Raw genomic sequence first — 15143 nt, 5'->3', positions numbered from 1 at the left:
AAGGTGAGGACTTCACATGCTGGACCCTGCACTGCAGGGGGAGCAGTGAGTACTCCCCACTCCTCACAGTCTGGGATAGGGGGAAAGTAGAGATGATGGGAATGAGGGAGATGCCTTCCCCATGGAGGATGCCACCCTGTGAGGGTAGGTCCAATTGGATGGTCTGTTGTTCCCAAGCTCTTTTGGGGGCTGGGAAGGGGCCTACCTGCTGGACCTGGCTGTAGAGTGAGGTAAGGAGGCCTTCTCGCTGCTCATCCTGTCCTTTTAAACATGTCAGCACCAGTGACAAGAAGGGCTGCTGGCTCAGGAGGGACATGCTGGAAAGAAGAAGAGGAAGTGAGCTAGACAATACCAAATGCTAGGTTTGGCTGCCCAGGGCTTCCTGACCTCTCCCCAGAGCCCACCTCTTCTGTTTCTGGCGATCTCGCTCTTTGCGGGACGATGACCCCAGGTGCTGTCCTTTCTCAAGCTCTTCTCCAGCAGCTTTAAGTACATGGCCCTGCACCGATGTTGGCAGCTTGGCGATAAGTGGGGCCACCAGCCACACTCCTGACCTCTCCAAGGAACTGCGACACAGGGCAGACAAAAAAGCTGAGTGAGCCAACCCATAGTCCAGAGTCCCTCTGCAAAGGATCCCACTGTCCCAGGAAGAGAGAAGCTGGGGCAGCACCTACCTTAGGATTGGTTTGGCTTTGTTGCTGGCAGATGCAGTGCTCACAGGCACGGTGCTGATGCTGTTGACTCCAGTTCCAGTGGAGTTAGCGGAGCTGGTCTCTGCCGACTGCTGAAACACCTCAATCGTGGCCTTGGCAATGTTTTCTAACAAGGAATTCATCTCCTAGAGAGAGTGGAAGTGGCGAGTGGAGTGCAGCGCCCCCCTGCAACACCATTCCTCTTTCTAGGGCACTTGGGGCACTGGCTGACCACAGCAACAGAGCCTGTTTGCCTGAGCACAACTCGGCGCAATCCTAGCAAGTGAAACTCCCTCATGCCAGCTAGCCTTGGGCGACTCATCCATTCTCAGTGAGCTGTTCCCGAAGCATCCTCCCCCATTTATGTTCCCCACATTCACGCTCCCTGCCAGGGGTCCTTCCCCCACTTGGAAACACAGAGAGATCCCCACCAACATGCAGGGCAGCTCTCTAAGCTCAGCACACAACTCACATTATTTGCTGTCTGCTTAATCATGAGCTGCAGCTCCAGCGAGGACTGCCTCATTGTCCATTGGTCCAAGTTCTGTAACACACAGACACACTGCAAATTAGCCTCCCCCCCAACCACTTCCTCAGCCCACACAGCCCCTCCTCCAGTGATGAATCTTCCCCCTGGCCTCAAGAAGGTGAACGTGTTTTAGAGACTAACGTTATGAATGCTTATGTCCAGCAATAGAGGTTAATGAAAATAATATGTCAGGGTCTCTTCTCCCCCATTATCCCACCATGGAGCCAAGCAGGACCCACCCCCCCAATACCTGTAGGATGCGTTTAATCCTCTGTCGCTGCGGATTCTCTCCCTCCTCATTGTCCAGCAATCGGTGTGGGTAACAGATCAGCTGCATCAGCCTCTGGGCCTGGGTGCTGCTCAGAACGGGATCCTGCAAATCATTGCTGTCTTCACAGAGGGACTTCAGACATCGTTCACCCACCCACTCCTGCAAGGTGAGCACAGGACGAGCAGGGTCAGTGCATGGCCTGCACTGTGTTTAGGTGAGCATGCCAAGACAGCACCCATAGCTTGCTCCTCAAATTTGAGGGGAGGATCTGGGAGTAAATTCAATCCACATGGACCTCCCTAGCAACTAGTAGGGCCCAAAGTCCCTTCTCCTCACTAATTATGCTGATACTGCCCCTTTACTTGTCCAGTGCAGTGATTGTAGAAGGGGAAAGACTGGCCCTGGCAGGTCAGCAGCAGAGGAGCACAGCTGTAGCTGTTTGTTTATTGACCTATTGGCCAGACTTAACTCCAGACGGTCACCGGCATGTCAAGGCTTCACCAAAGCCATTAGACATTCCAAATGTTCCATTAGTAATTCATACATTTTAAGACCAGAAAGAACCATTGTGATCATCCAGCCTGAGCCCCTGCATAACATGGGCCACAGGGCTTCCCTGAATTAACTCCTGCCTTCAAGCCCAACATCTGGGGTTGACCTAAATCATATCTTAGAAAAACTTCCAATCTTGATTTTAAAATGGTCAGTGATGGAGAATCCGACATGACACTTGGTAAACTGGTCCAGTGGTCAGTTACTCTCACTGTTAAAAATCTGCACCTTGTTTGCAGTCTAAATTTGTCTAGCTTCAGTTTTCACTATTGGATCTTGTTAGATCATGGCCTATCAGATTGAAGAGCCTTCTTATTAAATTGTTGTTCCTAAGGTAGGCACTTACAGACTGTGATCAAGTCACCTCTTAACCTTCCTTTTGATAACCTAAAATAGATTGAAAGACTCCAGGCGTCTTTACCATCGTCTGAAGTTCCTCTTCTCCAATCCTACCCAAAACCCTCTCCAATCTGGCTTCTGCCCCTTTCATTTCTCTGAAACTGCTCTCGCCCAAGTCCCTAATGATCTCTTCCCTGGCTTCCATGATTCTGCCCTCTTCTGGTTCTCTAATCACTCCTTCCCGCCTTGGTCCCTCTCTACTCTCCCTCTGCACCTTATGTCTTGGCAATTTCATCTAGAAACACAAATTCAACTACAGTCTCTGTGCTGATGACTCAAAGACTTATCTCCTGCTCTCCAAACTACAATCACCACCTGTTTCTGACATCCCCTCGTGGATGTCCTGTCATCAGCTCCAACTCAATATGGCTAAAACTGAGCTCTTAAATCTTCCCTCCAAACCCTCCCCACTACCTCTTTTCTCCATCACTCTGGACATCACCCTCCTGTCTGTCATTCAGGCCTGTAACCTGGACATGGTCTTTGACTCCGGCTTCTCTTTTGGTTCTCATATCCAGGCTGTGTTTGAAGCTTACTGATTCATTCTACAAAACATCTCTAAAATACAGCTTTTCCTCTCCACCATCCAGCTAAAACTCTCATCATGTCATGCCTCGATCACTGCAACATCCTTCCCTCTGGCTTTGACAAACACCATCCTGCCTCGCTCAAATCCATTCAAAATGCAGCTGCAAAGATAATTTTCCTAACCTTTCGCTTTGACCGTGTCACCCCTTTCTCTCCATCGGCTCCCCCTTCTCTAGCGCATCAAACACAAGCTACTTCACTTTAAAGGACCTTTGAGGTCCACCCCCACTTTACCTATCATCTCTCATTCATTATCAGGATGTTGACTCCCACCTCCAATCAGGTCATGATGCCACACTCCACTGTCCACTTGTTACATATTCAAACAAGCACCTTCATGCTTTCTCCCATGCTTAGGTGGTCATCTGCAAAGCTGTCTCATTATCCTCCTTCCTTCCTTCCAAACCCTCCCACTCTCCCTTCTCCTAACTTGATAGCAGTTAGGCCGCGGGTATGCTGAGATCACTGTTTATCACACTGACCAATCCTGTCTCATTATTTCCTCCCCGGTCTGTTTGTATCCACCTGTCTCTTGTCTTGTATTTCCTAGGTCACTTAGGAACTTTTGAAAATTTTCTCTTATCCTTCTCTTTGATCTCAGTTGGAACTGGATTGGGGCCCTCTTCTTAGGCAAAATTAAATTAGTTCTAGGTTTTATATCATGCTAGCAGCAAATGTCTCCTGCAACCAAGTGTAAGCTCTTCGGGACAAAGACTAATTTTTTGTTCTATGTTTGTACAGGGCCTAGCACAATGGGCTCCTAGGTACCACAATGGGCTCCTAGGTACCACATTAATACAAATAATAAATACAGTATACTTCCAATTATCCAAACAGCATGGAGGACACGGATTTTATTTGGATAATTGGGAATTTGAATAATTGAGAGGGCAGGAGCCATTCAGTAGTGAAGTGGCCTTCCCCACAGCCAGGGGTACCTCCCCACAGTCCTGGCCAGGGGTCTCTGCTCTATAATCTGAAGCTCTGCATTATCCAAATCCTTTCCTTGTCCCCCAGCATGAGATACATGAGGGATAAGGCAGGGATTTGAACAACATGGAGGTTCAGATAATAGGGTTTTGGATAAACGAGTATACGGTAATAATAAACAAATAATAAATAAGACATGTCTTCCAATCTTGTAATTATTCTTGTGGCTCTTCTCTAAATCCTTTCCACATTTTCAACATCCTTCTTGAATTGGGGACACTGGAACTGGAACAATATTCCAGGACCGGTCACACAACGGTCACAAATACAGCAATATAACCTCTCTACTACTTGACATTATCCTGTTTATCCATCCAAGGATCACATTAGACCTTTTGGCCACTGCATTGCATTGGGAGCTCATGTTCATGCAAATTCACATTTAACCAATTATCCACTATGACAACCAGTCTTTTTCAGAATCAGTCCTTCACATGATAGAATCACCCATCCACATATGGCCTCCTTCGCTGATCCTAGGTATACGACCTCATATTTGCCATACCGACATGGATGTTAGCTGGATCCCAGCTTATCAAGTGATACAGGTCACCCTGTACCAGTGACCTATCCTCTTCATTATTTACCACTCCCCCAATCTTAGTCTCATCTGTCAACTTCATCAGTGATGATTTTATGGTTTTTTCCAGGTCATTGATAAAAAATGTTAAGTAGCATAGAGCCAAAAAATTATTCCTACAGGTCCCACCAGAAACAATCTTACTTGATGATGATTCCCTGTTTACAATTACATTTTCAGAGCAGTCAGTTAGCCAGTTTTTAATACATTTAACATATGTCATGTTGGTTTTGTATCAGTCTAGTTTCTTAATCAAAATGATATCTGATACCACGTCAATTGCCTTACAGAAGTCTAAGTATATTACAGCAACACTATTATCTTTATCAATCAAACTTGTCTCATAAAAACAGATATCAAGTTAGTCTGACAGAATCTATTTTCCATAAACCCAAGTTGTTTGGCATTAGTTTTATTCCCCTGTTTTAATTCTTTACTAATCAAGTCCTGTATCAATCATTCAGTTATTCTGCCCAGGACTGATATCAGGCTCACAGACCTATAATTACCTGGGTTGTCACATTTATCCTTTTTAAATACTGCCACAACATTAGCTTTCTTCCAATCCTTTGGAACTTCCCCAGTGTTCCATGATTTACTGAAAATCCAACATTAATGGTCCAGAGAGCTCCTCAGCCAGCTCTTTTTAAATTCTTGGATTAAAGTTCTCTGGACCTGCTGATATAAAAACATCTAACCTTAGTAACTGCTATTTAACATCCTCCTTAGTTACTGTCGGAATTGAAAGTATTTCACCTTCAGCACAATGATATGACACCATCATCATCATCTGGATTTTTTCGAAATACGGAACAGAAATATTTATTGAACACTTCTGGCTCTTTTGCATTATTATTGATAATTCTACCATTTCCATCTAGTAATGGGCCAATACTATCATCCGGATTCCTTCTGTTCCTGATATACTTGAAAACAGAACAGTTACTTACCCTTCAATAACTGTGGTTTTTGACATGTGTTGTCCATGCAGATTCCACTCATGGTGCCCATGTGACCCAGCCACACAAGATCCGATTCTTTTTGAACAGCAATGTCTGTCACACTCCGAAGTGTAGGTGGTGCGAACTAGTGGTCAGAGCGGAATCAGGAGGCTAGCCAACAGACTGAGCCAGAAGCCAGAACAGGACCAAAGGGCAGAGCTAGAGTCATGGTCAGGAGACAAGCCAGTGGTCAGAGCCAGGAGATAGGAATCAGGAGTTCAGAGGTAGGCAAGGACTAGGGCTGGAGTGGAGCAGGTAAGGGCTGGTCAGGAAGTAGTCTGGCGCAAGCTGTGGGCAGGGAATGCATTGAGTGGCCACTGAGCTCCTGTTGCTACAGGGTTTACATGGTGATCTGTTGACTCTTCTGACCAATCAGGGAGCACATTCACTTAGTGAGGGTTTATTAGGCTAAGCCAAGCTTATGGGGTTGCTAGGCAACCAAGCCTGAGGCAGCTGAGTTCCTGACAGCATCCACTATAGCAGCATCCCTGCTTTGTGTATCCTTGCAACCACAGACATTGGAGTCTTAAAGGATGGGTCAACCTCAACTGCCACCCCATTCCTTCGCCAATAAGAATTCCAAGAGAACAGGTCTCCCATTAGTGACAGTGGAGGCCAGATCATGGAGCCTGTGTGGACAACAGATCTCAAAGAACCACCCTTACTATAGGATAAGTAACTGTTCTTCGAGTGACTGTACACACAGATTCCACTCTTGGTGATTAAGAAGCAGTGATCTTTAACCTGAAGGTGGGAAGAGGAGTCCTACTTAAAAGGTATGGCAAACCAGCCCTAACAAAGCTGGCATCTCATCTGGAAGCCTGAACCACGACAAAATGGAAGGTGAAAGTGTGAACGAAGCTCCAGGAAGCTGCTCTAACTATTTCAAATAATGAGACGTTACCTAGAGACACTGTGGAGGCAGTGTCAGCCCTCGTGAAATAGGCTCTAACATGACCCTGAGGATCTTGTCAGCTATCTGAAACCAAAGCCTTAACACAGTCCAAAACCCAGCTGGATAATCTGAATGGAAACCCTTTTTGGGAAAGCCACAAACAGACTGGGGGAGGCTGTGAATGCTTTGCCCTAACTCAATAGAAGGATAAGGCTCTCACCACATATAAGGTGTACATCTCTATTTTGTCTGAGCTGGAGAAAGTTTTGGGAAGAAAACAAGAGATGACCTGACTAGCTGAGGTGAAAGTCTGAAACTTGGGAGAAGCCTAAGGATGACACGGTCCATAAGATACATAGAGGGCCCACCATGAAGGCCGATATTTCATTGACTCATCTGGCTGAGCTAACTGACACCAAAAAGGCCATCTTTGTCTACAAGTAATAGAGGGGGCGAGTTGCCCTGGGATCTAAAGGGGGGTCCCATTAAGACAGTTAGAACCAAACTGAGGTTCCTTAACTGGGAGGGAGGGGGGGAGAGACACGAGAAATTTCAATACTGTGGGGAGAGCAAACACGCCGTAACTTTGGACTGGCAGGAGGTTTGCAGAAATCGCTGTCTGTGCACTATAATGGAACAAACAGAAAACCCAGATTGCTTCAGGGAAGATAGCTAGCCCAGGATGGGTCAAATTGAAGTATTTAATGGTGAAAGCTGCTGCTGGGTTGCCCAGACAGAAAACCTTCTCCATATAGCTCTGTATGTTAGCCTGACAGTAGGCTTTCTGCTTTGTAACAAAATGTTCTGTACTCCAGATGGGCAGTCCCTGTCCAAGGGAGTCATCCAGCCAGCATCCAAGCACGCAGGTGAAGCCAGGTTGGTGCAATATGAGGCTGTGGTTCTGAGACACTACATTGGAAAGAAGCGGTAAGGAAGCTGGTGGGCTGCCCAAAATATTCATCAATTCAGAGAACTGAAACTGTCTAGGTCATGCTGGAACTATCAAGCTGTTGTGACCTGAGTCCTGTTTCAGTTTTCTCAGAAATCAGGGAATTGGTGGAAAAACAAACAGACCTACCTGGCATCCACGTGAGAAGAAAGGTGTCTGTCAGCAAGCCTGGGCTCATGCTCCTTCTGGAGCAAAATACTTCCTGCTTGCTTTTCTGGCATGTTGTGAACACATTAGGAACCCCCATCTGACAAAGATGTCGTGGAGGATGGAACTGCTGAGGTACTATTTGTGGTTCTCTGAAAAGTGGCTGCTGAAATGGACTGTCAGGGTGTTCTGGATACCAGGCAGGTGTGGAGCTACTGGCACAATGCGGTGAGGTATGCATCATTCCCAAAGGTATGTTGTGTCTTCACAGAGTGGAGAGGATATTGCTTCCCGCGTCTGTTGATAAAGTACACTCCAGTGGTGCTGGCTGTGAGCATTTGGTCAGTGAGGCACCAAAGGAGAGGTAGGAAGGCCTGGCATGCTCAACTTACAAGATATCTGTGTGCAATCAGACCTCCCGAGGGAACCACAGCCTCTGCATCTTGAGATGGTCAAGATAAGCTCCCCAACCAAGAGGGTAGGAGTCCATTACCACAGTCTTGGAAGCGAGAGACACAGAGAATGGAACTCCACTGTAGACTTGAAGCAGATCTGTCTGCCAGCTTACCGAGGATAGGACTTCTGACATGACCATGACCAGCTGGTCCATGCTGTGTCTGTTACTCAGATAGACTGATCTCAACCAGCCTTGTAGTGGCCAAAGGTGAAGTCCGGTCAGGCATGCTGCTTGACACAGGTGCACGCTGCCATAGGCATGTGCCCCATACACCTCACTGATCTTCTGGAGCGCAAAGCTGACTGAAGAGATCTACCGTCATTTGAAATCACTGCGGTAAGTATGCTCTTGCCAGTCTGGAATCTCACACTATGATGAACTCTTTTGCCTACGTCAGAGTGAACTTGTCCTTGTTGACTTTGAGCTCCAAGGAGGCAAAGAGATGGATTGTATCAATTGGGTCAGTTACTTGCAGTGGGAATCTTCCCCGAATCAGTGAGTCATCCAGATTGAGATAAACTTGTAGTCCCAGTCTGCGAAAGTATGCAGCCACTAAAGCCAGGACTTTGGCAAAGACCCATGGGGCCACTCAGAGGCCAACTGACAGGACTCTGTCTTGGCAGAAGAATGTTCCTACCAAGAATCTCAGATACTTTCTGGGAGTTGTGTGGATCAAAACATGCAAGTATGTATCCTGAACCAGTCCACGTGATCCAGGGGAACATACTATGGAAACTAGGGTGACCATATGGAATTTGAAATGACACAAATACACAGAAAGGTCAAAGGTTTAGGATGGATCTCCAGCCTCTTTGATATCGAACTGAGTAATATATGGGAATACAAGTCCCTTCACTTGAAGTACCTCTTCCACTGCTCTGAGCTCCACTGGAGTCCACTTTCTGTTTCAACAGTTTTGTGAGATGGGTCCCTGGAAAGGCCAGGAGGCGGGAGTTGGAACACTCTAAAACTGGATGGAATACCTGTTAGCTATTCTCTTGAGGACCCACCAATCCAAGGTTATCTTCATCCAAACTTCTAGAGAAAAGGCAAGTTTCTAATAGAGGGCAAAAGAAAAATGCTCCAAAGGTGGTCCAACCAGGCTTTCAACATTTACATCAAAACTACACCTTAGTAGAAGGTCCAGGTTGCAGAGCAGAAGAGGAGGAGAAGGAAGATTGAACCATGCAGAACTTCTACCTCTTCCTCAGAGGCTCAGAAGGAGATTGTTGCAATTAGCATTGGGGCTGATGTTTGCACTTGTAGTTAGGTTCCTGCCTCCGTTGCAGTTTCTTCTGCAATAGGAACACAGAGTCTCAGGGATCAAATAATCACTCTCCTGTCTCTGATGTTGTGGAGAGCCTCATTTGTGCTCCTGCTAAATAAAACTGGTCCCTTCAAAGGGGAAGTCCTCTCTAGCTTTCTGGACCTTCCACAGGAGGTCTTCACGAATAAGGTTAGCTCCCAGACTACTGCACTGGGCAGCACAGCATGGGGAGGAGGCGACCAGCCCTCTGTGGAGAAAGAAGTGGTTCGGGACTATGTAGAAAAGCTGGACGAGCACAGGTCCATGGGGCCAGATGCGCTGCATCCGAGAGTGCTAAAGGAGTTGGCAAATGGGATTGCAGAGCCATTGTCCATTATCTTTGAAAACTCATGGCGATCCGGGGAGGTCCCAGAGGACTGGAAAAAGGCTAATGTAGTGCCCATCTTTAAAAAAGGGAAGGAGGAGGATCCGGGGAACTACAGACCAGTCAGCCTCACCTCAATCCCTGGAAAAATCATGGAGCAGGTCCTCAAGGAATCAATTCTGAAGCACTTAGAGGAGAGGAAAGTGATCGGGAACAGTCAGCATGGATTCACCAAGGGCAAGTCATGCCTGACTAATCTAATTGCCTTCTATGACGAGATAACTGGCTCTGTGGATGAGGGGAAAGCAAAGGACGTGTTATTCCTTGACTTTAGCAAAGCTTTTGATATGGTCTCCCACAGTATTCTTGCCAGCAAGCTAAAGAAGTATGGGCTGGATGAATGGACCATAAGGTGGAGAGAAAGCTGGCTAGACCGTCAGGCTCAACGTGTTGCGATCAATGGCTCCATGTCTAGTTGGCAGTTGGTATCAAGTGGAGTGCCCCCAAGGGTCAGCCCTGGGGCCGGTTTTGTTCAATATCTTCATTAATGATCTGGAGGATGGTGTGGACTGCACCCTCAGCAAGTTTGCAGATGACACTGGGAGGAGAGGTAGATACGCTGGAGGGTAGGGATAGGATACAGGGGGACCCAGACAAATTAGAGGATTGGGCCAAAAGAAATCTGATGAGGTTCAACAAGGACAAGTGCAGAGTCCTGCACTTAGGATGGAAGAATCCCATGCACTGCTACAGACTAGGAACCGAATGGCTCGGCATCAGTTCTGCAGAAAAGGATCTAGGGGTGACAGTGGACGAGAAGCTGGATATGTGTCAACAGTGTGCCCTTGTTGCCAAGAAGGCCAATGGCATTTTGGGATGTATAAGTAGGGGCACTGCCAGCAGATTGAGGGACGTGATGGTTCCCCTCTATTCGACATTGGTGAGGCCTCATCTGGAGTACTGCGTCCAGTTTTGGGCCCCACACTACAAGAAGGATGTGGAAAAACTGGAAGGCATCCAGCAGAGGGCAACAAAAATGATTACGGGACTGGAACACATGAGTTATGAGGGGAGGCTGAGAGAACTGGGATTGTTTAGTCTGCGGAAGAGAAGAATGAGGGGGGATTTGATAGCTGCTTTCAACTACCTGAAAGGGGGTTCCAAAGAAGCTGGATCTAGACTGTTCTCAGTGGTAGCAGATGACAGAACAAGGAGTAATGGTCTCAAGTTGCAGTGCAGGAGGTTAGGTTGGATATTAGGAAAAACTTTTTCACTAGGAGGGTGGTGAAGCACTGGAATGCATTACCTAGAGAGGTGGTGGACCCTCCTTCCTTTATGGTTTTTAAGGTCAGGACTGACAAAGCCCTGGCTGGGATGATTTAGTTGGGGATTGGTCCTGCTTTGAGCAGGGGGTTGGACTAGACGACTTCCTGAGGTCCCTTCCAACCCTGATATTTTATGATTCTATTCTATGATCCCAGATGCCTGAAGCCAGGAAGAATGCATCATTGCAAATGCAATAGTCCTCACTGCCATATCAGAGGCATAGCGAGGAACTTATAACAAGGTTCTCGCTGTGAGTTCGCCTTTAACTCACCCTGATGTTCCCTTGACAGTTTATTAAGTAGGCTAGAGAGTCTATCCCAGAGGAGAAAAATCACACTGATGGCAAAGCTTGATAGTTGCGCACCCTCATTTGGAGGCTTGCGGAAGAATAGACCTTATAGTCAAATAGATCTAGGTTTTTGGGATCCTCCCTCAGAATGGTGTTTTCTAGGGGCTCCCTACTTTTTGGGCCTTTCCTGAGCTATCTGTACCAGTAAGAAGCCTGGGGTCGGGTGCTGAGAAAAATCTTTGGATGTTCATTAATCCACATCACAATTCTGTCTGGTGTCGCCATGCAAAGTATAAATCAGTCATTTGTGCTGCTTTTCCTGGGTGTTTTCTGGTGATATATCAAGAGTCTTGTGATCCTATTAAAGATATCCTGGAATACTTTGAATTCATCCTGACAGGCTGAAGGAGATGATTGACCTTCTCATTCAGAAGAACAGGAGGAAATTCCTTGAGGATCAGGGAGCTCTAGATCCGAGACACTCTGGTCATCCCCAATATCCAATTCTTCATCTCCTAGCAACTAAAGATAAGAAAGTTGTAGGGCTGCAGAGAGCTGAATTTGTCTACTCAGTGAGGGAGATCTTGGTGGAGTCACGGTAGAGGAAAGCTTCCTGGAATAAGGGGTCATGCCCCAAGAAGACCAGTATGTCTAGGGCTGGTAGGCATACTGGGGTAGAGGGCACATGGGTGAATACCAAGATGGAGGTTCCTTGAGAATCATAGAATCATAGAATATAAGGGTTGGAAGGGACCCCAGAAGGTCATCTAGTCCAACCCCCTGCTCGAAGCAGGACCAAATCCCAGTTAAATCATCCCAGCCAGGGCTTTGTCAAGCCTGACCTTAAAAACCTCTAAGGAAGGAGATTCTACCACCTCCCTAGGTAACGCATTCCAGTGTTTCACCACCCTCTTAGTGAAAAAGTTTTTCCTAATATCCAACCTAAACCTCCCCCACTGCAACTTGAGACCATTACTCCTCGTTCTGTCATCTGCTACCATTGAGAACAGTCTAGAGCCATCCTCTTTGGAACCCCCTTTCAGGTAGTTGAAAGCAGCTATCAAATCCCCCCTCATTCTTCTCTTCTGCAGGCTAAACAATCCCAGCTCCCTCAGCCTCTCCTCATAACTCATGTTATGAGAAACCCTGCCCTCTTTGTCAGTGCTCTAGTGAAATCCTCTCTGGATTTTTCGCTGGACTCCTATTGAGCCACCCACAGTGGAGAGTGAGAATAGGATGAAAAGGAGCTTTTGCTGTGCTCTGGAGAAGACGATGAGACGTAGACTACTTCCAGAGAAGGAGCAGACATGTCCAGGATGCCAGTTCTGTGTGGTATCAGATCAGGTGGAGGCATAGGGACTGACTGCTTGGAGATGACATCTCTTAAGCATTGCAGTAGACGAGACTCCGGTACTGGACCTGTGGACAGGCTGGCCAGTATGATGCAAGGCTTCTGTGTCAGGATGCTTGTCTGTGCCAAGAAGGCCGAAGCAGGCATGTAGGATTTTGGCGCTGAGGATGGTGCCGGAGCACATAGTGTCAGCATAATACCAGGGGGACACAGTCTGTGTGGGTTAAAGGAGTCATCAGTGCAGATTTGCTCTTCAGTGCCAGGGCATTGGGAGGGACACTGAGTTGTGGATCTTAATAGATGACGTCTGAGGAGAAGTCTCTTGCTGGGGTTGGTGAGGGCAATCTGCGCATGGCTTCTCTACTGGAACAGTGCTCCTTGCTCCCTCTCTCTGAGGGAGCAGAGCTAGAGAGAAGTGCGGTCTACGGCAGGAAGCAGTGAGAGAGCTGGAAGTGGAGCCACAGCTGGCCAGTGTCAAGGCAGGATGAGATTGACCTGTTCTGGACTTCTCCAAAGCAGAAATAAGTCTCAGGCTGCTTGAAATCACTATTGGAAACGAATTTAGCCTCACCTCTCTGTTCTTGACAATCCTCTTGGAGAACAAGCACCATAAGGAGCAGTGCTGTGTTACGTGTCCCTCCTGGGCAAATAAGTCATCAGGAATGCCCATCATTTATGGGTATGGCAGAGTCACACAATGGGCACTTCTTGAAGCCTGTGACTTGGGTCTGCCATGATGGAGGCATACCCCTCCTGTGCATGGGGGGAGGGACAAGGAGGGGTGAAGCCAAACTAGTCACAAGTTTCCGCTTAAAAGTTATGATTTTTCTTTTCTTTTCTTTTTTTAAGCCAGTGGGCAATTTAACCTAAAGACTAACTAGATCTAACACTACAACAGGAAAATTAAATGAAAGCTATGTCACTTGGGGGATGCAAACACTGCAGGTCTTCCATCTTGCAGTCGTGGGCAGTAATAAGGAACTGAGGGGCAGCTGAGACCCATACCCCCTATACGCTTAACTATAGTGGTCACAAGGGTATACAGAGCATGGACATGGCCACAATAGATGCAGCTATTCATAAAGAGTCCAACCTCACATGCCTGGGGCACATGGACACCAAAAGTGGAATCTGTGTGAACAATCACTCAAATAACTCCTTATTATCCTTCATACTGCTGGCCATAGGATTTCTAATTGTGCCCTTTTATATACCTATATAGATATAGATATCTATCTATAGAGATATCAGAGGTGTAGTCATGTTAGTCTGGATCAAAGAGTCCTGCGGCACCTTATAGACTAACAGAGGTATTGGAGCATAAGCTTTCGTGGGTGAATACCCACTTTGTTGGATGCATGGAAATTTCCACCACATGCATCCGATGAAGTGGGTATTCACTCACGAAAGCTTATGCTCCAATACGTCTGCTAGTCTATTAGGTGCCACAGGACTCTTTGCCGCTTTTATCTAGAGAGAGAGAGAGAGCGCGCTGCTTTCACTTCCCCTGTAGGCCATGTTATTTTTTAACCAGTGAGGCCTTCTTTCTCGATTGTGGCTTTTCTTAATCAGTTTTCAATTCTCATGCACATTCTTCTGTTTAAATCCTTTCTCTCAACTGATTTGACTCACAATTGTTCTCAGCTTTGTGGAATTGGTCCTTTTAAGGTACAAAGTATATATGTTACTGATTTGGACTTTATTCTGTTTGCTTATAACAGATGTAATCAAGTCATGATCACTTGCACCAAAGCAACGACTAACTTTTAGTTTTACAATCAGTTCCTCTTTACCTGTCAAGACGAGGTCTAATATAGAATTCCCTTGTGCTGATTGCAACATTTCTTGAGTTAGGAAATGGTCATCTATAAATTTTAGAAATTCCAAGGATGTTTTAGTACCGTCAGCATGAGACATCCAGTTTGTGCCACTCAGACTCTAATCCCCCATGGTCATGCAGTTTTTTCCTCCTCTGTATTATAGACAGGGGCTTAAGAAGCTGGTCATCCCATTCTCTCCCCCGGAAGAAGGATGGTCTGTAGCAGACACAGATTAGTACCCCATCTTGTGCTGTATCTGTTCAGACATTGATCCAGAAACATTCAGGATCATTTCAAGTTGTCAGTGACTTGGAAACAGATAATGCCATTTTTGACATAGAGCGCCACTCTCCCTCCCCTTCTGTCCACTCGATCCTAAATAGGTTATAATCATTGATTTTACCATTCCATCATGCAAGCCATCCCACCAGGTTTCAGTAATACCAACCAGGTTGAATTTATGCTCCTAAATGAGCAATTGCAACTCTTCTTGTTTATTACCCAGGCTCCTAGCACTCGTGTACATACAGCCAATTAACACATGACAGCATTGCAAGGCATGGAGCTGGCACAGTACAAACTGAACAGAAAGCAGGCTTCAAACGGAGACATTTTTTCTTCCCTGTTCAGAGAAGTGATTTACATCTGTTCCCAGTGACACCACTACTCAGTCTTT

The 15143-nt window shown here is 46.5% G+C and overlaps 1 protein-coding gene across 3 annotated transcripts in view; it reads right to left on the bottom strand.

Annotated features, from left to right (window-relative positions):
• The window catches only part of MED12 (mediator complex subunit 12), a 78762-nt gene that overhangs the window by 20487 nt on the left and 43132 nt on the right, over positions 1-15143 (bottom strand). For all 3 annotated transcript variants that reach the window (XM_048864909.2, XM_048864908.2, XM_048864907.2), the window contains exons 27-31: positions 1472-1651; positions 1165-1236; positions 675-838; positions 405-566; positions 206-317 (exon numbers count right to left, since the gene is read on the bottom strand). In XM_048864909.2, coding sequence (XP_048720866.1) covers positions 206-317; positions 405-566; positions 675-838; positions 1165-1236; positions 1472-1651 — 690 coding nt within the window. The remainder of the gene's footprint in view (positions 1-205; positions 318-404; positions 567-674; positions 839-1164; positions 1237-1471; positions 1652-15143) is intronic.

This window comes from Caretta caretta, chromosome 9 (genome assembly GCF_965140235.1).
Source record: "Caretta caretta isolate rCarCar2 chromosome 9, rCarCar1.hap1, whole genome shotgun sequence".
Taxonomy (NCBI): domain Eukaryota; kingdom Metazoa; phylum Chordata; order Testudines; family Cheloniidae; genus Caretta; species Caretta caretta.
The sequence above is the reverse complement of the archived record's forward strand: the minus strand, read 5'-3'. Positions and strand labels throughout refer to the sequence as shown.